The 26,080-nt window shown below is 38.6% G+C and overlaps 1 protein-coding gene across 2 annotated transcripts in view; it reads left to right on the top strand.

Moving 5' to 3' along the window:
• The window catches only part of rttn (rotatin), a 223,972-nt gene that overhangs the window by 148,986 nt on the left and 48,906 nt on the right, over window positions 1-26,080 (top strand). Inside the window, exons 33-35 of one of the 2 annotated variants that reach the window (XM_060823325.1) lie at window positions 2,939-3,131; window positions 19,264-19,352; window positions 19,856-19,973. In XM_060823325.1, the coding sequence (XP_060679308.1) occupies window positions 2,939-3,131; window positions 19,264-19,352; window positions 19,856-19,973 (400 nt within the window). Of the gene's footprint in view, window positions 1-2,938; window positions 3,132-19,260; window positions 19,353-19,855; window positions 19,974-26,080 lie in introns of both variants that reach the window. The other variant, XM_060823321.1, reaches the window with a different exon arrangement.

Genomic DNA, 26,080 nt, shown 5'->3' with positions numbered 1-26,080 from the left:
GCCACATATGGAAGATTACATACAGTTCTGGTGCCACAATACCAGAGAATGTGGAGACTTTGGGTAACGTACAGTAACAGTTTACCAGGACTTTGTCTGGCTTGGAGGGTATTAGAGGGTATGAGGAGAAATTGGATAGACTTAGTTTGTTTTCATCTGAGCATTGAAAAATAAGGGCGACCTGATAGAAATTTATGAAGTGACAGAGTCTTTTTTCCCCCAAGGCAGAAATGTCAATTACAAGGGACACAAGTTTCAGGTAAAAATGGGTAAGTTCAAATGAGATCCAGGAGGCAGGTGTTTTACACACACAGTGGTAAGTGCCTGAGAATATGCTGAAATACATTGCCAGAGGAGTGGTGAAGGTAGTTACAGTAATAATTTTTAAGAGGCATCTTGACAGCTGACTAGGCAGGGAATAGTAGAAAGCAGACAGTGTAGAGGTAAAGGTGTTTAAGTTAGAAAGATATCCTGTGCTGGTGCAGTCTTGGTAGGCTGAAGGGCCTGTTCCTGTGCTGTACTGTTCTTTGATCCTAACCAGATTTTAGAAAAAACAGATCTTGGACATCCAGTTTAAACTTTAATAATAAACTGATTTCTTTTGTTTATAATATAACAAAAGCAGAACACAGATTAACAACAAGGCAATCTAATTAATAGCTAAGATATAAGCCCAATCACCTCTTGAGTATAAATCCCTCACTCTCAAACTGACAGAGTTAAGGGATAAATTCAATTTTTAAAAAACTGTTGTCAATTCAATAACATTTCAACAAGAAATCTTTTGACTGTCTCTTGACTGTTGGTTTTAATACAGGCATGTAGGACTGTAGACCTTTCCTGAATTTTGAAGTCACCAGTCATTCAAACGGCTTCTGTAGACCACAAGGAAGTTGTACAGGTAGTTCTTTGACAATGCTATGGTTGCGTTCTTGTGCAACCTTGTGTTTTAGAAAAATCAGGCTTTAGAAACAGTGCTTAAAGTGTTGGCAGTGTAATGCTGTTACAGCCAACGCGTTTTAAAAGTTCAAGCTTTAGACCGTGTCCCCAATTTGTCAATCGCATTATAGCAAATTTGCGTTAACAAAATGTGCATTATAGCAGAACAACCTGTACTTACTTGGAGATTGCGATTTTTTTCTCAGCACTTTGCACAAGTCTGTAACTGGAGAAGAACTAGAGACAGCAAAACAAAAAAAAGCTTCCCAGTCCAGTAGCTACTTAAATAAAAACTCCCTCCTTCCCAAACTCCCAGTCAGTTCTGTGTAGTGGTTGGCGAACACCAGTCCTCCCTTGATTGGCCAATTCAACATTCAACCAATTGCCAATCCCTGAGCATAACATCTTGGTGTCAATTTGTCTACAGTCTCCTTAGAACATTAATTAACGTGCATTATATTTCTAGGCCAGTTTCTAATAGCAAATGTCAGTCTTTTCTTCTCTCTTTTTAAAACAAACTGCTGTTCAGAGTTCAATTCTTAACTGCAACCCACAATTCCAAACTAAAAAATGAGAAATAAAAGAAAAATAGTTATGCGATGTTGACCGAGTGATATTAACACTAGACTATTGATCCAGAAACTCAGTTAATGTTCTAGACACCTGGGTTCAATCCCATCGTGGCAAATAATGAAATTTGAATTCAGTAAAAGAATATAGAATTAATGGTCTAATGACCATGAAACCATTGTTAATTGTCAGGAAAAAAACATCACTAATGTCCTCTTAGGCAAGAAAATCTGCTTTTCTTATCTGGTCTGGCCTACAAGTGAATCCAGACTCTCAGCAGTGTGGTTAACTCCACTGCCCTCTGGGCAAGTAGGAATGGACAATAAATGCTGGCCTAGCCAAAGATGCCCACAACCTGAGTGAATTTTAAAAACAGTCAACAATGGTCATCACCTGGCACTTGTGTGATATGCATATTACTTGCCACTTTTCGACGTGATCTTGATTAAATAAGTCCGTGTTTAGAGATAGGTCCATAGTTTATATTTAAAATGACATCATCAATATGATTAAAGAGAAAGAATATTAATAGAATCATAAGAATTAAATCTGATCTATCTGCATGTGAATGTGAGAAGAGAATGGGCCTCATGGACTTTGTGTGCTGTAACTTCTGATGATTCTGATTGCTGTCTACACAAGTATTTTAGTAGATTCAAGTAGTATAATGTCTCCAGTTATGTGCTTTATTTTAATGAAGTATATAAAATGTTGTGTCAATATTCTGTGTTATGCATGGATGGTCACCACATTACTTTTTGAAGTGAAATTCTGAAGTCAAAAAGGGATTGCTTATGACAAGATAATTGGGCCCAGGCAGGCAAATGAAAGAGTGAAGGTTTGTTGATACGCTCGATAAGCATGAATGGGATTGTAAGGTGAATGTCACTTTGAAAAGTCAGAAGATGTCTCATTGCACTTCCATATTATGATATCACCTGCAAGTACAACAGAGAATGCATAGCAATCTGTGACTGGTGAGTAACTTTAATGTGTCAAATTGCATTGAGGTAATTATTGAGTTGGTGAGCAACCACATTTGTGTCTAGAAGTGAAAGAATCTGATTGATTGTTTTCTTAAATGTTGATACACAAGGTAACTCTGTGTCTTTTAAGTGATCATTGTGGAGTAGAAACAGGTTTGTCCCAGGTACGTTTTTGAAATGTCAGGGATACATTGAATATTCTTTAATTTGAATGACCACCCTTTAAAGCAAATCATACCTTTTCATAATGATATGAAAGGTTTTTAAGTAAAAATAAATATATAACAAAAATAAATGCTGTACTACATGGTGTAGTCCCAAAGAATGTAATGGACACTATGTTAAAATCAAAAAAAAGGAAAGCCTATTCTGTTACGTTATAAATTTTGTGAATTCCTGGGTTGAGTTTCCTGTTTGCCTGAATAAAGTTCTTTTTTTAATAGAGTCCATGTGTTCATGATGAAGAGTCTGGTTTATCACTAGTTGGATTGCCTGCTCTCCAGGCTCTACTGTATCACTGCCAGTTCTATGAGCGCGTGGCTCAAATGGCAAAGCAGTGTTATCTCGGAAGGTACATGTTCGATTTGAGTTCTCCAAAAGCTACTGGCAGGAATTTTCTCAACAGCAATTTAGAAGGTATGAATTTTAAGAATAGTAATCCTGTAAGTATTTTATTTTCAAACTTTGAATCAAAGCATGCTTTTATCATCAACAAATGTTTATGTGAGAAATAAAATGAAGGAAGATGAGTTCTGACGTGTTTGATTTATATCAGTATTGTTTCCTGTTCTAAGTACAGTAAATTTGATATTGAAGGTAAATGGAAAGAAGCTATTCTAACAATTGAAGTCATAAACCAAAAAATCTGTTCCATGTACTATGTAATCTTAGTAACTTGATTAACACTTGATTATTATTATGAATGTAGCAGTTTACACTCTTCAAAGAATTAATTGTTTCTAAATAGAAAGAAAAATTGTTACATGTGGGTTCAGGTTGTTGCGAATTTGGTCTATAATAATTTCACGTACAATGTTTCCTAATCTACACCCCCTCCATCTCTCATCAACATTAGTTTCCTGGTGTTTGTAGATAAGTTAACACAATTTATTACCTGATCTTTAATGTATTACTAACTTTTATCACTTTTATTTAAACTCTTTTACACTGTGATCTGAAACATGCAAGGAGTTGCAAGGGTTTCAAGGATCACATCATATTTTGTATAAAAGATTTGTAAAGTCAGAGACTGAAATTTAGAAATGATGGTTTTGACTGGTAGGCAGGTAAAGAAAAAAAATAATGTGTAAGGTTTTATTTTAAATATAATATACAAAGATACAAATTCAAATAGTTAATAATATAATTATAATCTGACCAATATATAGAACTCTGTGCATTGATATATGGGAATCATTTAAAAAATATATAAACAAAAATGTACTGGAAAATTCAAACCTGGCAACATCTGCAGAGAGAATTAGTTAGAATTGACTGCTTTTTTTGCGGACAAGCTGGGCACCCCATCCTCCATAAAGGAATGAGAATTTAACTATAAAGTGTGCAGAATGACTTTTTATGAAGTAAGAAGCAAAGACATTCTCCCAGTGAGAATATGGACTGAATGAGATTGGTATTAAACCTGCAGTTCAGACCGCCGAAATAGGTTCATCAGTCACATTATTACAGTTTTTATTTATTATTTTAATTTCTAATTTCAATCCACAAATATGAAACACAGCCGCATTCAGGAGAAAGTGAGGACTGCCGATGCTGGAGATCAGAACTGAAAATGTGTTGCTGGAAAAGCGCAGCAGGTCAGGCAGCATCCAAAGAGCAGGAGAATCGACGTTTCAGGCATGGGCCCTTCCTTTCCTGAAGAAGGGCTCATGCCTGAAATGTCAATTCTCCTGCTCCTTGGATGCTGCCTGACCTGCTGCGCTTTTCCAGCATAGCCACATTCACTCAATTATATATATTTTCACAATGAATTTACGTTCAATTGTTTTGTTTTACTTCGTTTGACTTTAGTTGAATTAGTTATAGAATTTTTATTATTTAACTTTTACTAAACATTTTTTACATCTTTCATGTCACTCCCAAAATCCTTAAGATCAAACTGCATATCTGCACGTACTTACTCGGTGTTTGTTAGCACTGTGAATATTTTATCATCAGTACCATTAGCAACATCTATCGTATCACTTTCTACATTTTCAGTTGGAACATGAGATATTTCATGATAGATCCCATTAGAAGTCCTTTTTTCTTGGCTCAAAACAGGCTTTTTTCATGATCCTACTGGAGTATTTTAACTTTTGACGAGAAAAAGATATTTTCTTGATTTGCTGTTTTTCCATGAGAACACTGAGTGGGCCAGGTGGTTTGTTTTCAGGTGGAAGATGTACTTAAGCATTTGTACAACACAATTCAGGTGTCTCTTTTTTTCCACTTCGTTACAGTCAAATGTTTACCTTTGTACTGCAATATCATATTTTGAATCTGACTCTTCATTCTAAGAAATCTAAGATGGAAGTATTCTTGAAGAGACTTGGTCTCACCTTCAGTACTGGCACTTTTTACATTATGTGTCCATCACCATCTTGTTCTGGCCTTTTCATCTTCTCACTCTCTAATTGCTATCTTCACTCGCATTTTTTTTTGCCTTTTTGCTCTAGTCTCTTCAGCTTCTGGGATCTTTGCCCTGCTTGTCCTTTTCCCCTTGCCAAGTAATCAAATGCGATTTCTTAGAACATATATCTTGCTTGCATCATGCAAATTAAGGATGAAAAAAAAATTGAAAGCAATTGGAGATTTGTGGTCTAGGTTTGTCATATTCTTTACAACAATTAATTAATTAAGCTTAGTTAAAGCACATCTGAGATACTGTCTCTGCATGGATGTACTCTCGCCAAAGCCACAGGATCCCAGGTTGGAGGCTAAACTCTACCTCAGCTAGAGGTGATTAGATGCCAACTCCTCAAGTACAACATACCCCTTGGTTCAAAGTATCATATCATCAAATTTCTAATGCCAGTGTCCTCGCCCATTTGCAATTTGTCCATCCTTCATAGTGCTGGAAAGATGGTAGTGGACTTCTCTTTATGGAACATGATGGTTTGCTAGGCTATGGCAGAGGGCAGTTAAGATTCATTAGTGTTCAAAAAGGATTCTGGGTAATCCAAGATGAAGGATGAGAAACCATTTGTGGCTGCAAGATCTGCTCTTTTTTGAGGCATTTTAATATTGGAGGTGATTTCCCCGAATTTGAGGAGCATCAATTACTATTTTATATGCTGCTGCATTGTTTTGGGACTTTGGAAAAAAAAGTCAAACAATAGCAATTTTTAAAGGAAGAAAGGCAGACAAAAGGCAGTGAGCACATGGTCAGTGAGGGAGAGCGAGAAAGAAGCCTACACTACTAACAGAAACAACAGTAGATCTGTACAGTTACTGCCTTTGCTGTTGAGTTTATGTCTCCCTGGACATGAGAGTGTGTCTATGAAAAATTATTAAACAGCGAAACTCACAGCTGATCTTGGAGGAACCTGTATGTGAGAGCTCACAGCACAGGAACAGATAAGTGTAACCTTGCTGTAAGTCCACAGTAGTGAGTAGAGTGGGTTCTTCCTTGAATATATTTGATTGAAATCTGTCTGTTGATTAAATGTAAAAATGTAAAGCGTATATGCTAAGTTAGCCTGGAGCACTATTTTTTGAGCAAAAAGACAGTGCTGTTTTCTGGGTCTGTAGATTGTAAAGGAGCATACATGACATTTAGTCGACTGATATGTTCTTCCTATCAGATGTGGGAATTTAGGGAGAGTTTCCATGTTACTGATGATTTATGTCTGTGTCACAAAGCTAGTCCATTTTCCTAAAAACTGTTCCTTTTCTCAAGGATACTGTGTCCTTGGTTTTTTTCAGAGGGGTAATAAGGTGCCCTCAGCTCCGATTAAACGGTATTGAGAGTTCTTTTTGTTTGTATGTAAACAGATGAGAATTCAGGCCAAAGTGTTCATACTTTAGAAATGACCTGCCTAATGTAAAAGGAATGGTCAGCTTTCTAGCTGAGCAGTTCAGTCCATAACGAGTTAGGAGTTCAGCTGTATGGAAACAGATTGCAAAACTCTTTGTCTTTCTGCCATTCTAACTTCAATCTGTAAGTATTTGTTCCTTTTTTGACTCTTTTTTTAAGGGGGTTTGCTTATTGAGACTGTTGTGTATATTCTGAACAACACATTTAGTTTGGATAGACTGAATTAGAGGTTCTTTATTCTGTTCTTTGTATTTCATTGTGTAATTCTGTGGATAAATTTTTGTCTGTTTTAAAGCCGGGTAGTCAACCTAGCTAACTTACTCTAGGTAATTTTCACTGCACACTTACCAAAAAAAATTGCAAAGTTATGTTCTGGGCTGCCTGCATGAGAGTGTTTTAAGTGGTCTGGTCTAGTCCATAACAGATTTGGGGGCTCTTTACGGGATTTTAAACAGCATGTGGTAGGTGCTACTGTCTTCATTTCGGGTGTTGGTTTTGTTGGGCAGACAAAGCTTGAGATAGTAATGGCTCTTTCAGTCGCCAAAAGTTTTCTGGAAGTGGATGTGGTGACTTTGGGAGTTTTGCAAAAGGTGAATAAGACCAAGCTGCAGAAATTAGCAGCAAGCTGGAATTGGAACTGTCTGCCTCTGTGAGGAAAGAAGAGATAATTGCAGCAGTAGCTCAGCATTTAAACTTGCCGGAGAAACCATCAGAATCTGTGGAGATGGCAAGAATTCAATTGCAAAAGCAGCAGCTTGAGAGATAAGGAAAGGGCAGCAGAAATAAAACTGAGTTACAATTAAAAGCAGAAGAGAGGGAAAAAGTGAGCAGCAGAACCAGAGAGAAAAAAAAGAGAGCTTTTGAACTTCAGAAGCAGACACTTAAAAAGTTAAGTCAGCTTAAAAGGCTGGAGATAAAGGCTAAAGGTAACCTTAGTGAGGAAGTAGCGTGAACTCACGTGGAGGAGCAGAGAGTTAAAACAGCAAGGTTATCAGCTGAAGTGGCTGATGATTTTGAGCTGGTCCATAAAACACGGTTTGGCTTCCAGAACCAACTCCAGTCCATGAGGGATAGAAATTGGGGCAAAGAAAAATCTTCACATGGTAAGGGAAAAGTAGATCTCAGTGAAGACCATGAGGATAACATAGCACGGTAAAACATAATGTCTTGAGGGGGACAAGGAAGTTAAAAAGCTCTGGTGTTTTCATTGTAAAAAGTGGCCACACAAAATCACAGTGAAGGTGAGCTAGGAGAAAGCCAGATGCAAGAAAACTGGACAAGCCTGGGAGTTTTGTTGGACTAGTACCAAAAGGCATAAGCAAAGTTAGACAACTGCCTCAGAGTGTACAAGATGATCACAGGTTGATTAAAGAGGAAGTGCCAGATCTGCTAAAAAAAAAATATGCATGCAAGGGTAAAGTTTATTCAAAGTCCAGGAGTGACTGGTAAAGAGATTACAATATTAAGGGACACAGGATCCTCTCAGTCTGTAATGCTGAAGGATGGGGACTTAGGTACTCCTGAGGGACTATTGTTAGAAAAGATGCTGGTAACAGGAATTCATAGTGAGACAGAAAGTGCTCAATTATGTAAAGTGAGGCTAGAGAGTCCAGAGAATTTGTGGTAGGAATGCTGCACAAACTCTCCGCTCCAGGAATAAAATTTGTCCTTGCAAATGATATAGCTGATTCACCAGTAGGCGTGCTGCCTATTCTAGTTGAAAAGCCAGCAGAGATGCAGGCAACTGAAGAAATGAAGGATGTGTATCCAGGAATTTTCCCAGATTGTGTGGTCACAAGATCACAGAGGCACAGGCTGACCCAGGAGAGTTCTAATGGCACAGATAAGAAAGCTGACATAGTGTTATTCGAGATTTTCATTGATCAGGTAAGTGGGACAGAGCAGGAGCAAATAGGTAAACATGCAAATATCTTTAGCTCTGCTTACTGGGTTACAACAGAAAGCTGAGAACTTAAAGCAGTTATATCAAAAGGCATATACAGAGGACAGTCAATGCCTTCCTCTGTGTTATTACTTCACAAATGATGTCTTAACGAGGAAATGGAGACCATCACACATTCAAACAGATGAGAAATGGGCAGAGATTCATCATATTGTTTTGCCAGTAGGGTATAGAAAGGAGGTGTTATGAGTGGCGCATGAGCTACCACTTGGAGGCCATTTAGAAATGAGGAAAGCATAGGTTAAAAAGAAAGACATTTTTACTGGCTTGGATTACACAAGGATGTAGTTGAATTTTGCCAGACATGTTATGCATGCCAGCTAATTGGAAAACAACAGGCAGTGACAAAACCTGCATTGTTAATACCTATTCCAGCATTTGAGGAACTTTCCACAAGAGTCTTGATTGATTGTGTAGATCCCCAACTTCAAACAAAAAAAAATGGGAACATGTATTTATTAACAATAATGGATATGTCGACTAGATTTCTAGAGGCAGTATCATTATACAATATCACAGCAAAAAGGATTGCAGAAGAATTACTCAATTCTTTTACTAAATAAAGACTACCAATAGAGATCCAGTCAAATCAAGGATCAAACGTCACGTCCAAACTATGCAAGAAGGTTGTGGATAACTTGGAAATAAAACTGCATACCATCCAGAATTTAGGGAGCGCTAGAGAGATGGTATCAAACACTAAAGACCATGTTGAGGTCTTATGGTCAGGATGATCCAGATGATTGGGATAATGGAGTTCAGTTTGTACTTTTTGCCATCAGAGATTCACCAAATGAATCTACCAAATTCAATCCATTTGAATTAATTTTTGGGCATGAAGTAAGAGGGCTATTAAAATTGATTAAGGAGAAATTAATAAGTCAGAATTCAGAGACCAACCATTTGGATGGTGTGTCAAATTTTAGGTAACAATTAAATAGAGCTCGAGAGCTGGCTAGACAGCATTAAAAAGTATCACAGCATACAATGAAACAGGAAACAGATAAGAAGTCACAAATTTTGCAATTGGGGATAAAGTATTGGTGTTACTTCCAGTAACAAGTGAGCCTTTTAAAAGCAAGGTTTATTGGACCTTATGAAATAGAGAATAAATTGAGTGAGGTGAACTACTTGATAAGATCTCCAGACAGAAAGAAATCTGTGTGTGTGTGTGTCATGTAAATGTGCTCAAAAGGTATTCTGATAGGGAAGGGAAGCAAGAGGAGAAGGTGTTAATGATTACAGCACAGAAGGAAGAACCAAGTTCAGAGGATTCTGAATTGGACAATGAGGAGTTGTCAAAAATTTGGATAAATTATTGAGTTACCTTCCGTAAGGAAATCGAAATGACCTGAAAGAGTTATTACTATCACATGGAGAGACATGCAGAAATAAACTGGGAAATGCTAACCTAATTGCGTATGATATAGAGATAGGAGATACTGTTCCAATTAAGCAACATCCTTATAGGCATAACCCACTAAAGTTGGCACAGGTTTAGAAGGAGATAGGGCGCATGCTCCGAGATGATATAATCAAAGTGAGTTACAGTGACTGGAGCTCACCCATAGTCATGGTGCCAAAGTCAGATGGTACATCTTTCAAAAGCTGTTATATGTGGACTATCGCAAAGTCAGCGCCGTTACAAAGACTGATGCGTATCCAAATCCACGTTTGGAGGACTATGTCGAAAAAGTGGGTCAAGCAACTTACATTTCTAAGTTGGACTTGCTCAGAGGCTACTGGCAAGTACTTCTGTCAGAGAGAGCAAAGGCAATTTCAGCTTTTGTAACACCACATGGACTATATCAGTTCATAGTCATGCCATTTGGTATGAAAAGCGCTACAACCACATTTCCGAGACTGACTGAGGTCATTTCTGGGTTCCCCAGTTGTGCTGTTTACATTGATGACCTGATGACTTTTAGTCAATTATGAAAGGAACATTTGCAGCATTTATTGGACCTGTTCGATTGACTTTGGAAAGGAGGCTTTATGGTAAACCTAGCTGAAAGTGAATTTGCCAAAAAACCGAGTCAGTTTCCTGGGCCATGTTTTTTTTTAAGATATTTTTATTAGAAATTTAACATTTTTACAAGTTTAGAAAAATAAACAAAACTCTCAAATACAAACATTGATGTACAATTAAATCAAATATACAATAGTCAAAATTTAACAAAGGAAAAAAAAATACCAAAATAAAAAAAAACTCAACTTTCTACTAATCTAACCTATAACTAACCAGAGTGCATACTTAAGTCTCTTACATGCTCGGAATGTAATAACATCCAATGTAATAAAACCCGTATTCGTGCGGGATTCCTCTCCTAAGGGGCCCCGGAGCAGCCAGGTTTGTGATCTTCATTAAATAAAAGCCCTTGTTAGGATGGCCGAAATATCTGCATTTATGTAATTCAAAAAAGGCTGCCATATTTTATAAAATAATTCAGTCTTTCGGTGCACCATATTTGTCAGGAAGTCAAGGGGAATACATTCCATAATTAATCTGTGCCAATTTGAAAGTCCAGGGGGGCCCTCAGCCACCCAGTTCACCAAAATATTTTTCCTTGCACAGAAAGAGAGAATAGAAAATAGTCTCTTCCCGTGCATATCCAGGGAGGAAAAGTTCGAAAAGCCCAAAAGGAGAGATACAGGGTCCACTCTAATTTCCGTTCCTAAAATTTCTGTCAGGGTACTTGCTACTGTAATCCAATATCTACGGATCTTATGACAAGTCCATAGGCAATGTACAAGAGTGCCCACCTCTATTTTGCATTTGGGACATATTGGGGATACTCCTGCCTTAAATTTTGCCAATCGAGCTGGTGCTATATGGGCCCTATGAAGTATCTTCAGCTGGATAGCCTGGGTTCTGTTACAGATAGTAATTCTTCTAGCATTTTCCCAAATATCATTCCACATTTCTATAGAGATTTCTAGTCCCAAATCTTGATCCCATGTTTTAAGCAGATTGTCCATATCTCCCGATACTTCATCATGTAGTAAGTGATAAATAGCACTAACGGAGGATACCCCCACTGGTCGTAGGACATTACATTCTCTATCTGATTTATAAAGACTATCTATTAACGTAGTCTTCTTCTGTATATAATCTCGAATTTGGAAGTATCGAAAGAGGTCTCCATTGGGTAATCCGAATTTCTGACGCAGCTGTTCAAAAGACATCAGGACCCCATCTTTAAATAGGTCCCCTAAACATGAGATACCCCTGGATCTCCAGAGTTTAAAAGTGGCATCTGTAAACCCCGGTTGGAATCCCCATGCCCCTACTATCGGTGCATAGGGGGATGTTTTATGTAAATTACCCTCATTTTGCCGCATTATATTCCAGGCCTTAATTGTGTTTAGTATTATGGGGTTTTTACAGTGATCTGTAATGATTTTCCTCTTGTCTGAAAATAAGAGGTTAATAAGTGGGTATTTTACTTCAGAGGCCTTGATGTCCAGCCAGATTGATTGTGGGTCGGACAAGACCCAATCAGCTATGTAACTTAGTGGGGAACTTAACTGATATTTCCTAAAGTCTGGGAAGTCCAGTCCTCCCCTTGCCTGTGGAAGTTGTAGCTTCTTCAGCTTAATGAGGGGCCGTCCATGATTCCAAATAAAGGAACCCAGCCAGCCATATAATTTACGTAGGGCCATCCTTGGCAGCATCACCGGGAGCATTCTCATAGGATATAGGAGACAGGGCAGAACATTCATTTTAATTAGTGCTATTCTACCCAACCAGGAAATTGGAAGGTCTCCCCATCGCTGGAGGTCCTGCCTTATCCTTTCCAGTAATTGCACAAAATTCGCCTTATACAACTGACCAAATACTGGAGTAATAAAAATACCTAAATATAAGAAACCCTCCAGGGACCAACGAAAGGGAAAAAGGGATCCGTCCACTAAGTGGGGTGTCATAACCAGGCCACCCATTGGCATAGCCTCCGATTTTGAAAAATTAATTTTATAGCCTGAGAATGCACTAAATGTATTAATAACTTGAATTAGACGAGGTACGGACATCAGAGGATTATTGAGGAATAAAAGAACATCATCTGCATAAAGGGTAATTTTGTGTTTACCTGTACCAATCCTCGGGGCCGTTATATTAGGATCAGTCCGTATAGCTTCTGCTAGTGGTTCAATTATTAGCGTAAATAACAATGGCAAGAGAGGACATCCTTGACGGCAGCCCCTACCCACACTGAAGCTATCCGAACCTAATCCATTGGTAACCACAACTACTTTGGGATCACTATACAATGTTGAGACACATTTGGTAAACACCTGTCCAACGTCAAACCTTTCCAATGTGTAGAACAAATATGACCATTCAACCCTATCGAATGCCTTTTCCGCGTCTAATGAGACTACTACTCCTGGTATCTTTCCCTGATGACATGCTTGGATCATGTTCAAAACCCTTCTAATATTATTGGATGATCTACGGCCCTTAATAAATCCCGTCTGATCCTCCTTTATAATATATGGCAGTACCCTTTCTAGTCTCAGTGCTAACATTTTAGAGAGGATTTTAAAATCTACATTTAGCAAGGATATTGGTCTATATGATGTACAGTCTTCTGGATCTTTTCCTTTTTTAAGGATAAGAGAGATATTTGCCTCTTTCAGCGAAGGCGGGAGACAGCCCTGACTATATGCATAGTTATACATGTCCATAAGTGGATCAGCCAATATTTCTGTAAATTCTTTATAGAATTCAGCTTGAAAACCATCTGGGCCCGGTGCCTTTCCGCTCTGGAATTGCCTAATTGCATGAAGTATTTCTTGGACTGTTAGAGGAGCATTTAGGACCAATACCTGTTCTTGAGTCAAGCCCGGAAAGGTCAAATGTTTAAAAAATGACTGCATCCTCATAGTCCTATCTTCACAATCCTGCGATTTATATAACTCAGAATAAAATTCTCTAAAGATCGCGTTAATCTTTTTATGATCATGAGTCAGAGTACCTGTACGTTCCTTGATAGACGTAATAGTCTGAGGGGCCTTCTTTTTCTTTGCAAGAAATGCTAAGTATCTACCCGGTTTGTCACCATATTCATATAACCTTGTTTTGCAAATAATATTTCCCTCTTAGCCGTTTGAGTAAGCGTAGTGTTTAGAGCTGTCCTAAGAGCCGTAATCCTCTGCAATTTTATAATAGAAGGTCTATCAGCGTATGCTGTTTCAGCTGCTTTTAAGCGTGCTTCGAGCAGGCGCTGTTGCTCTCCCTTCAGTTTTCTCTGGGTCGTTGAGTAGGAGATGATCAAACCTCGTGCATAAGCTTTGATGGTCTCCCACATCATTGATGGGTTGCTAGCCGTACCTGAATTAATTTCTAAAAAAGTTTTAAATTCTTGGGAGAAGTACTTTACAAATTTACTATCTTTTATCAGGAAGGGGTCCATACGCCAATGCCGAGCGGATGTCCCATTGTTTCTTGCCTTAGTTTCCATATATACAGCGGCGTGGTCAGAAATTGCTATAGTACCTATTTTACAGGATGATTTAGAATTTAAAAAAAATCGATGGGGCAAAAAACATATCAATTCTGGTATGACATTTATGTGGATTAGAGTAGAAAGAAAAATCTCTACCCTGTGGATGGAGACATCTCCATACATCTACCAATCCTAATTCTTTATTCAGATCCGCCAGTTGTCTAGATCTGGGAGATACTCCAGCAGCACTCTTGGGAATCCTATCTATTTCCGGATCCATAATACAATTAAAGTCACCCCCTATAATTGTATGACGGGCACCAAAGGCCATCAATTTTGAAAAAGCTTCAGTTATAAATTTAAAGGGGTGTGCCGGGGGCAGTACAAATTTAGAATCCCATATTCCTCTCCATTTACGAGGGCTTTAATCAAAATATATAGTCCAGATTCGTCTTTTATCTGATTTAGAATTTTGAAAGGGAAATTCTTCCAAACAAGAATAACAACTCCCCTGCTTTTTGAGCTAAAAGAAGAGAAAAAGGCCTGATCAAATCCACCCTGCCGTAATTTTAAGTGTTCTTTATCCGACAGGTGTGTCTCCTGTAGGAGAGCTATATCAACTCTTTCTTTCTTAAGATTTGATAATATTTTCTTCCTTTTAACTGGCGAATTACTCCCCCTGACATTCCAGGTGCACCACTTAACCGACTGATCAACCATAATCATCTAGGCAGATCTGAGACCCCTTGGGAGGGGAAACCCTATCTGGAACATCCCAAGCATGGAGCATATAAAATTTACAAAAATAAAGGCTCTCTAATACACTCAAAACAATATAACAAAAAACTATTTCTAAATAAAAAAAAATATAAAACGTACCTAAATGGAGATTTTCCCCCTTGTTCCCAGGGAGCGTCACTTCCTCTCCAAAAGTCCATCTTATCCTCTCCCAACCAATGCCCCACCCTTGACCCAGGTGCTCCTCAATAAAATGAGGAGAATTCAAATATAATACAAAGCTAGAGTTAACAGTGAGCACCCTACCCCCGCCCACACCAACACCTGAATATATTTGGGAATGTTAATACCATATATAAATATATAACTATAAAATTACAATCTCAACAAAGTAATAATTAAATATAATAATACAAAATAACAGGGGAAAAACAACCCCGCTCCTAAAGACAGAAGTAAAATAGAATAAGGTAACCACCTCCCCCCACCAACATTAACCAAACGCCCCAACATGTATATACATACATACCCACATATATACATAAAGTAATAAAAGAAAACAAACCCACGCGGGGTGGGCGGGGGGAGAAAATCAAATCCCTCTCCCCGCCCCCCATGGTAATATTAAACAATAAGGTAAGAAAAAAGAGAAACAAAAAAGGTGGGGGGATGTAAACCAAAGTAGAGGGAAAGGCAAACCAACATCCACTATCTCTTACAGTTTATTTAAGAGAGTCCAAGAATTCCTTAGCCTTCTCTGGTGAACTGAAGTTATATGGATCCTTCGTGGTTAAAGCGTAGCGACGCTGGATAGCGTAAGGAGTAGTGAGTATTTAAGTCCCTTAAACGCTTCTTCACCTCATCGAATGCCTTCCTCTTTCGGAACAGAGCTGGGGAAAAGTCTTGGAATAGCATGATCTTGGATCCTTTATAGATCATGGCTTGGGGATCTTTTCCAAGATTTCTTGAGGCTTCCAGGAGCATCTCCCTCTCCCTATCGCTCTGCAGCTGGAACAGGACCGGGCGTGGGCGCTGGTTTGAGCCGAGCCCACGTATTGCGACTCGGTAGGCCCATTCCACCCTTACCTGGCCTGATCCAGCATGCAGATTTAAAAGCTGTGGCAGCCACTGCTCCACGAATGCTGTAAGCTGGCCTTCCTCTTCCCGTTCGGGAAGGCCCAGCAAACAAATATTTTTTCGACGACCTCGATTATCGAGGTCGTCAATATGATTTTCTAAGATCCGGACTCGCTGCTCGAGAGCCCGGACCTGATCGGCAGCCGATTTTGAGCTGCAGTTTCGGAGTTCGCGGCCTTTAACTCCGCCCCTCCGACTCGGCGCTCGAGTTCCTGGATGTCGGGAGTCCTCGATAAAGGCGTCGATCTTCGCGTCCAGCTTGGTTATCATCTCCACAAGGCTTGTTACGGTCGGTAAGTCCCCCGGGGTGGCTGTGGACGCCTCTGCTGCAGCTGAAGAGGGAGAAGGTGGGGGAGGGGGTCCTGCTTGTTGAGAGCTGCGGGCTCCTTTCCCTTTGGTCATTTTTCACTAAATGTTAGATTATTTAAATGTAATACTAAGCAGCTATTTAAAGTTAACAGCTATTATGAATGATTTGGTGAGTGTGGTGGGGGTGGGTGACCCACTTTGCCCAAGTCTTGGGAAGAGCACTATAGACTCAGACTTGCTGGGTCGCCGCCATCTTGGATCCCCCTCCTGGGCCATGTTAATGGACATAGACAAATGGCCTCACAGAATGCAAAAACGTAAGTACTTGGGGAATTTCCCACAGAGTCAATGAAAAAAAGCAGTACTACTGTTCCTGGAACTGACTGGATTTTACTGAAAGTTTGTGCCAAACTTTAGCAGAAAAGCTGTTCTACTCACTCAATTGTTTTAAAAAAAAAGGTAAGAACTTTCAGTGGACAGTGGAGTGTCAAAAGGCATTTGACAGCATAAAAACTATGCTAACCAGTGCCCCAGTATTAGCCACACCGGTTTACATGAAGCTTTTCAAGGTGGCTATCAATGCCAATGATGTGTGTGTTGGTACAGTGGTTCCACAGAAGGATGACGAGAGAATACAAAGATCCATCGGGTATTTCTCCAGGAAGTTGTACGTTCATCAACAGAAATATTCAGCGGTGTAGAGAAAGAGACTTTAAGCTTGATATTGGCATTACAACATTTCAATGCTTGTATTACCAGCAATGCATTTGAGGCAATTGTATATACTGATCATAACCCATTGACATTTGTGGAAAATTTTGTTGTTGCAGCCATTCAATTTGACAATTGTGCGTGTGACAGGTCATGAAAATGTGATTGCCAATGCGTTATCGAAGCTCAAATGAGATACGGAGGCATTCAATGGTGGGGGTGCCATGGCCTGAATTTGCATGTGGTTGTGCATATTTGCATGTGTATAGTTAGTCTAAAACACACATATATACTAAATTACTAACTAGTTTGTTTGAAGGGTTTTAAAAATGAAGGAATCTTTTGGTATTGATTTTTTTTTAAGGGGGCAGTCTCACGAAGTTGTCCCCTTTTCTCAGTAAACTGTGTCATTGGTTTTTTTAAGAGGGGTAATAAAACACTTCCGACTCCAATTAGACTGGCTTCGTACCAAGACTAAAGGGTATTGAATGGCCTTTTTGTGAAAATGTAAACAGATGAAACTTCAGGCCAAAGTGGTCATGTTTAAGAAATGATTTGTATAATGAAAGGGGAGCGGTCAGCCCTTTAGTCGAGCAGTTAGGTTCAGAACTAGTTAGGAGTTCAGCTATGTGGAAACAGGTTGCAAAACTCTCTCTGTCTTCTCTTCTAACTCCAATCTGTAAGCATCTGTTTCAATTTTTCTGTTTTTTAAGGGGATTTGCTTATTGGAACTGTTGTTCAGAATATACACAACACAATTAAGTCTAGTTTGGATAGACCAAGTTCTGTTGAAGTTCTTTATGTTGTTCTTTGCGTTTCATTGTGTAATTTTGTGAATAAATTTTTGTGTGTTTCAAAACCTGGTATTCAACCTAGCTAATTTAATCTGGATAATTTTCACTGTACACTTACCAAAAAAAATTGCAAAGTTATGGTCTGGGCCACCTGCTTAAGAATGTTTTGAGTGGTCTGGCCTAATATCGTATCAGATCGTGTGGATCGGTTGGAGCGGCAGTTCGAGGCAATGACGAATTGACAAGAGCTGGGTGGTGTGATGGATGGCAGTTATAGGGAGGGAAAAGAGCAGCAGGTACAGTCAGGTGGATGGGTTAACACCAGGAAAGGTAGGAGGGGTAGGCAGAAGTCTTACACAGTACAGGCATTGAATATAAAAGCAAAGAGATTATGCTGACACCTTTATAAAATATTGGTTAGGCCTCCACTGGACTGTGACCTAATTTCAAGAAGGATATGTAGACATGAAAGACGTTACAAAGAAGATTAACAGGAATAGTTCTGGCATGGTACTCTTTTAAAGGGATTGGCAAAAACCAGAAGATTCATATGGAGGAAAAACTGTTAATGTGCGTTAATTTTTTTAGATTAGATTAGATTACTTACAGTGTGGAAACAGGCCCTTTGGCCCAACAAGTCCACACCGACCCTCCGAAGAGCAACCCACCCAGACCCATTCTCCTACATTTACCCCTTCACCTAACACTACGGGCAATTTAGCATGTCCAATTCACCTAATCTGCACGTTTTTGGGCTGTGGGAGGAAACCGGAGCACCTGAAGGAAACCCACGCAGACACTGGGAGAATGTGCCAACTCCCCACAGTTGAACCTGGGTCTCTGGCGCTGTGAGGCAGCAGTGCTAACCGCTGTGCCACCGTGCCGCCCACATTGATTAGGAATGTACTGTCTGTGTGTGGTCGATGTATATTCAATCAGGTTTTGCAAAGGAAGTAGGACAATTATCAGAAGATTTACAGGTTACGGAGAAACAGTGGAAAAATGGAGCTATATGCATTGCTCTCGCAGGCAGACTGAATAGGTTAACTATGATAGGATTATGACTATATAGTACCATCACAGGGTAATAAGTAAAATTTTGAAATGCAGATTATGTCAGGCACCAATATTTGTAAAAGGCCAGGCTGTTTAACTTAATGGAATAAAATTGCTTACAGAAGCAAGCAGTCTAAGTGAAATTAGAGACTGCTTTATATGAATGAAGTATTTCTCAAAGAATCAAGTCTTCTCAATGGGGACAGATGTAATCTTTGTGCAAATCATAAGTGCAAAATCATAAATTTGCATTTAATTTTATCATGATACAACTAAATTGTTATCATAAGTGCTTTGAATCTTCATTAGTCCTGTTCAAGTTCAGTCAATACTTCCAAAGACCAGTCTATCAGATAAAGATGAGAGACTGATATTCCAAATAATCTTTAAATCTGCCCTGTTGCTAATGAGATTGTACATGTATTATCTGAATTTGTCTGAGTTAGTTATTCAGGTATATCTTGCACCTTCTACATTTTTACATGATTCACCAGCATAAATCAGCATATACAAATTGCAACAACTGTGAAGTAGACCTGATATTTGGTAATGTTTCATTTTGTTTCAGCAGACATCGACTCATTGGAATATTGGAGAACATCATCTGGTCTGTCAAATCACAGTCACTTATCAAGTTTTCCATCAACGTCAAGTACTCTGGTATGTATGTTTTGTCCTAAAGTTTTCCAAAAAAAGTATTTTATGCTTACAGGACCCGCCAAAGCGCAAGCCACCGAGACCCATTCCCTTACATTTACCCCTTCACTTAACACGACGGGCAATTTAGCATGGCCAATTCACCTAACCCGCACATTTTTGGACTGTGGGAGGAAACCGGAGCAAACCCATGCAGACACGGGGAGAATGTGCAAACTCCACACAGACAGTTGCGGAAATTGAACCTGGGTCTCTGGCGCTGTGAGGCAGCAGTGCTAACCACTGTGCCACCGTGCCACCACGGGTTATATATCTGTTGTTTATAAGTTTATTCATTTTTTTTATTGTTCCTTTATTTTAAACCTATTTCAGAACAATTTTAAGAATAGGATAAATACTACATTTGTGAAAGTTTTCTGAAAGGAAATAGTAATGGAGAAAAAGTCTTTTTAATATTCATTTATTGATTAATAATTGCTAATTTCTTAAAAAATTTCACTTCCCAGATTTTGCCGTCACCACCTTTATCAGATAGTACACCTGATTTCCAGCGGCAGTTACACGATTCAGCTGTCTCTCCAATTCTTATTCCTGACTCTCCAAGCAATAGGCTGACAGCTCAAGGTAAGCTGAAGTTCTCCTTGTCCTTAGAAGTACGTGAAATACATTAAAGTGCAGAAATAATATATTTAGCCCAGCTGATCCATGCTGGCATAAATAAAACAAAACCAAGAAGGGTCACTGAACTCAAAATATCAACTTGATTTCTCTGTACATATCTGCTGCCAAACCTACTATTTCAGACATGTATAGCAGTTTCTGGTTTTGTTTGTTTTAGATCCATTCTAGATTTTAGGTTCCACATATGAATGTATCAGCATAATTTCTTCTCCTTTCTCCCTCATTAGTTTATCCAGCCTTACTGTAAATGCATTCATGCCATTCATGTCATCTGCCCCTTGTATAGTAGTGAGTTCCACGTTCTCACCAATCTCTGGCTAAAGAAGCTTCATCTGAATTCCCTGTCTGATTTCTTTGTGGTTGTTTTATATTGATAGCTTTTCGTCTTAATCGAAATCGTACATTCTGTATTCTTTTTGTCGACTCTGTCAAAACATTTTATAATTTGAAAAACTTAAATGTTGAGAAATAACTTAATTGATCAGTCTTTTTTTTTTGTTTAAATGTGCTTAACTTGAAGTTAGCGTGGCAATGTTCTGTTGAGATCTGATCCATTGTTTCCCACTGGAACTTACCACGGCAGCATTGAGTAAACTCGAAACTTTAGTTAAAATGTTGATGCTGACTTGAAAACCATGAATATGGGCAGATTTAGGATCTTTGAAAATAGGGTGTCGACAGACAAGGAAAAGCAAAACATTGCAGACACTGGCAATCTGAAACAATGACTATACGTACTGGCAACATTCAGCTGGCCATGAAGCACCTGTCAGGAGTGAGAAACAAAATTAACATTTCAGATTAGATAACCAAATCAGGTCACCTGCAAGTTCTGCAAACAGAATTTGTTTGGGTATGAATCCAATACCAGTGTAGAATTGTAAAGTGCAGAAAGAGATCATGGTGCCTGTGACAGCTGCTGAAAGACTATCTGATTTCTCTAACTCTTGCCATATCGATGAGCTTCCTCTGCTCTTTCAGGTAGTATTTTTGCGATTATAATGGTTCGCTGCACAAAAATTTAATCTCCTAACATCCCATGGTGTTTTTTTTTGCTAATTATTTTAATTTTGTGTTCTCTGGTGATCAACCCTTCTGCACTGAAGACAGTTTATTGTGTGGAGGAAGACACACTATGGATTTTGCTCATAGATCTTTGAAAGTAACGGGGCATATTAAGAGATTACTTTGCGAAGCAAATTGGATCTTTGGTATCAAGAACTTGGGTATTGGTTACAAAAGCAGGGAAGTTATGTTGACCTCTACTAAGTCTCTGGTTAGGCCACAACTGAAGGATTGTATCCAGTACTGGTCATACCATTTTGGAAAAAGTATGAGGCCCTTGATAGGATGCAGAAGAGAGTTACTAATTTTCTTCTATACATGAAGAATTTTTGCTACAAAATTAGAGTGGAGAAAATGGGCTGTTCTCTTTGAAGCAACGGAGATTGAGGAGAACATAAATACTAGGTTTGGCAGCAGGTCTAGCGGCATTTGTGTACAAAGAAGCAATTAACATTTCATGTTGAACATAGTCGTCAGTTTCATTTTTCACTCAGGATGTTTCTCCCTCCACTGCCTCACTTCTGAGTATTTCCAGCACTTGGATTTTTATTTTGGATTTTCAGCATCTGCAGCATTATACTTTTATTGCAGAAATTTAGTGGATATTTGATCAAGGTGTACACATTTTTTTGGAGGCTTAGAGATGAGACCAAGACAAATTGTTCCTGCAAAATGATGATGCGAGGACTGAGGGATGCAGATTTCAAGTTTTTGACATGAATTGCATGGGAAATGTGAGGAAAAATGTTTTATGCTGTGACTGGTAATGACTTGGAACCTGCTGCTGATCGGCCTGTTGGAAGCAAATGATCAATGGTTTCATAAGGAAATTTGAAATATACTTGAAGGAATGAAACGTGCAGGGCCATTAGGATAGGGCAGGGAAGATGATCTGGCTGTATTACTATATAGATAAAAGTCAAATAATTATAATGCCAGGAAGTGACCAACTCAAATCCTGGAGAACATTAAAATGGTATGAAACATACTAAACTATTACTGTCATGTAGGTGGAAATCTGCTGCTAATGTGAAATGTTTAAAATCTTGAAGTTACATTATGTAGATTACTATTCTTTCATTGCCAGGAAGAGCAAATTGACAGAAATCTAAGGAGTAATTTATGTTTGAAAGATGCATCTCAGATATAGCCTAAAATTGGAGAATTTACAGCTCATCAACAGGCCATTAAGCCAAACAGTGCTGTTTATCCTGCACACAAGTCTCTACGTTACTCTGTCTTGCCCCATTTATATTTGCCTTGTTTATACCAGTGAATAAATAATAATTATTACATCTCAATGGACTTCTGATAGACATTTAGAAGCAAAACTTGAGTTGCTGAAAAATACTGGGAAGACCATGCTCAATATCCAAGGATACACAATCGATAAGAGGCAGATAGGCAGAGATGTTGCTTTGTTCATAAGGAATAAAATTAAATCAGTAGAGGCAATATATGGTTGGAAAGCATAGAATCTTTGTGGGTCAAGTTGAAGAACGGAATGGGTTTAAAAAAACCCTGAGGGGAGCTATGTACAGGCTTCTTGCAGTAGTCAGAATGTGGGACAGAAAATAAGTCATGAGATAGAACAGTTCTTTATCCATATAAGAAAGGCACTGTAATTATTGGGTACTTCAGTATGCAGGTGGACTGTGAAAATCAGGTTAGTTTCAGATCCCAAGAAAATAAATTTGTGGAATTTTTACAGATGTTTTGTTGTGGAACACCTTGTGGTAGAACCCACAAGGGAATGAGCAATTCTGGATTCGGTGATTTGTAACTAGGGAGCTTAAGGTGAAGAATCCCCTTGGGAGCAGTCACCAAAATTGAAACATTTTGCCCTGCAGTTTGAGAGGGAGAAGCTGGAATCGGATGTAACAGTATTAGAGTTGAGTACAGGTAACTGTAATGACATGAGGGAGGAGCTGGCCAGAATTGTTTGAAAGGGGAGTCCAGCAGGAAGGATGGTGGAGCAACAATGGCAAGAGTTTCTGGGGAGCAATTCAGGAGGCACAGCATAAATTCATCCCAAGAATTCATGCCAGGGGAAGGACTTGCAACCACGGCTGACAAGGAACATCAGTGACAGCATAAAATCAAAAGGCATACAATGTGGTGATGGTTAGTGGGAAGCTACAGGATTGGGAGGCCTTTAAAAACTAACAGAGGACAAGGAAAAAGTAATAAGGAGGAGAAGATGAAATGTGAAAGTAAACTAGTTAATAATTGAAAGAAGATTGCAAGAGATTTTTTGTATACGTGAAAGGTAAGAGAGAGCCAAGAGTGGACATTAGACTACTGGGAAATGAGTTTGGAGAAGTAGTAACGAGGAACAAAGAACTGGCCGAGGAAATGAATAGGTCTTCATGTTGGAAGACACCAGTAATATACTGGGTATTGTAATTTTAATTTTGTAGAGCTGATACGTTTTCATTACATTTGATTTGTATATTGTTATAACCTTAAAGTTAATCTAAATGGCTAGTTATTGTGATAAATTTTGCTGTGTTACTGTTGGTGTTTTACAAAAGAATGTTTATTGTCGAGTAAAGCTGCAAGGTGTCAAATGTGGGAATTAATCAATAGACTCAAAAGTGGGTTTCAATAATTTTCTCTTGAAGCATTGCTGTTAATATTCATTCAATAAAACTGAAAATTTGAATTTTTTGTATTTCATTGAAAAAAGATTGCAAATATTATTACTGAAATCAGTCTTCAATGGGTATTAATTTGCCTGTCATTTTAAAAATATAATGCTTTTATGAAGATATGTCCAGTGCTTTAGATTACCTTCAACTGACAGGCAAACAGAAACCAGAAAGTAGGAATATCCAGGTCTGTTCTAAATGACAGTCAGTGACTAGTGGGGTGCCACAGTGACTAGTATCAAATTTCTTACTCCAACTCCTATTTTCTACATTTCTATTAAAGCCTATTTGAGATCCAACACTTGAAACTATTTGACTAATGTTGATGTTGCAGCATCCTATTCCTTAGCCATTCTACTTCCATAGGACTGGAAATTATGCTAGAACCAATCCTTCAGTGTTATTTCCGGAATGCTTGTTTTTGTGACTGTTTCATCTGTTATACTATATACTTTTACTGAATAAAGATGTAAGGAATGCAATAATTCAGCAAGCAAGTTTTAAATGTAACCATAAACAATTCACTCACTTTCGTGTGTTGCTTTTCTCTAACTTCATCATTATAGTATCAGCACCCTTGATTCCAAGTGAAGTTTTCTCTCATTTTTGGCTAAAATGCGACAACTATACAAACAGGCTTTAACCGAAACATAGAAAATAAGAGTAGGAGTAAGAAATTTGATACTAGTCACTGTGCTACGCCACAGTCACTGACTGACTGTCATTCAAAGCAGACCTGGTTATTCCTACTTTTTGTTTCCTGTTTGCCTGTCAGTTCTTTATCCATGTTAGTACACTACCCCAATCCCATGTACTTCAATTTTACATGCAAACCTGTACTATCAAAAGCTTTCTCAAACTTCAAGTCAACCACATCTAATGGTGCCCCTTTATCAGCTCTAAATATTACATCTTTGAAAACTTCCATTTTGAGCATGATTTCCCTTTTGTAAATCCTGCTGCTTCTATCCAGTTCTGTGATCCCATCCAATCAGTTTCAAAGTGGTGTGTTATTAAATCTTTCATATGTGCTCTATTATTTCCCCCACTATCAATGTCAGGCAAATTAGTCAATAATTTCTTGTTTTTTTTTCCTACTTTTTTTTAAATAGTGGGGTCACATTAGCTGTCCTGCAACCCATAGGAAAACTTCAGAGTCTATGGAATCTTGAATGATGACCCCCAATGTATCCAATATTTCTGGAACCATTTCCTGAAGTACTCAATGATGTAGATTTTAGGGCCTTGGGGATTTATTGGCATTTAATCCTAATAGTTTATCTAATACTCTTTCCCTCCTGCTTTCCTCCCATTCTTACCTCACTAGACCCTACATGCCCTAACATTTTTGGTATGTTATTTCTTCCTCCGTTGTGACAGCAGAATGAAAATATGTACTGAATTCATCTGTCATCTTTGTCCCCATTATAATCTACCTTGTTTCTGACTATGAGGCACTTAATTTGTCTTCACTAATCATTTTCTTTTCACCTGTAGAAGAGTTTGCAATCAATTTGAACAATCTCCTCTAGCTTATATTCACTCTATTTTCTCTCTCTTAATTAGTCGTTGTGTCCTGTTTGCTGAAATCTAAACTGCCAATTTGGCCAATTCATATGCTCCATCCTTGGATCTAGTACTGTCCCTGATGTAGTACTCTTGAAAAACAGTGATCCTGTCCCTATTTGTGAGGCTAGAATGCCGAGGTTCAAGTCCCACCTGCTTCAGAGGTTTGTCAAACGTATCTGAACAGGATGTTTAAAAATATCTATTATCCATAATGTCCCTTGTTAGCTGCATGGCTGGCCACCTTTCCTGTTTTATCAACAGGATTTAAAACAACTTGATCTCTTCTGATTTGTGGAAAACTATTTGATGTCTAGTTCCATTTGCTTCCACAAGTGAGCCTTGCTCCAGTTGTCTGTCTATTGTCCTTTGCTGAGACCTGCTGTTTCTTTGCTTTGCATTCTTAACACCTATTTCATCATTTATTACAGCCCAAGCCTGGTCCATCTCTTGTCACATCTTTCACACCTATTTTGCTCATATCTCAAACAGGCCACTTTCCCTCTTTCTCCAAGTTCAAATCTTTCAGCTGTGTACCCTGATCACTGCAATGTCTAAGGCATTTGTAATGGCTCTCAAAAGACCTATATTCAGTGATAATCCAATTTTTACAAGCTATACATCATCCTGAAATATCTACTAAAGACCGTCCAACCTCCTGCTCAATTGATGATTTTTTAGGGCCTTGGAGATTTATGGGCCTTTAATCCTAACAGTTTATCCAATACTCCTTCCCTCCTGCTTTCCTTCCATTTCTCCCTCACATTC

This window comes from Hemiscyllium ocellatum, chromosome 4 (assembly GCF_020745735.1).
Source record: "Hemiscyllium ocellatum isolate sHemOce1 chromosome 4, sHemOce1.pat.X.cur, whole genome shotgun sequence".
Classification (NCBI taxonomy): Eukaryota; Metazoa; Chordata; class Chondrichthyes; order Orectolobiformes; family Hemiscylliidae; genus Hemiscyllium; species Hemiscyllium ocellatum.
This window is presented reverse-complemented; position numbering and strand designations above follow the sequence as displayed.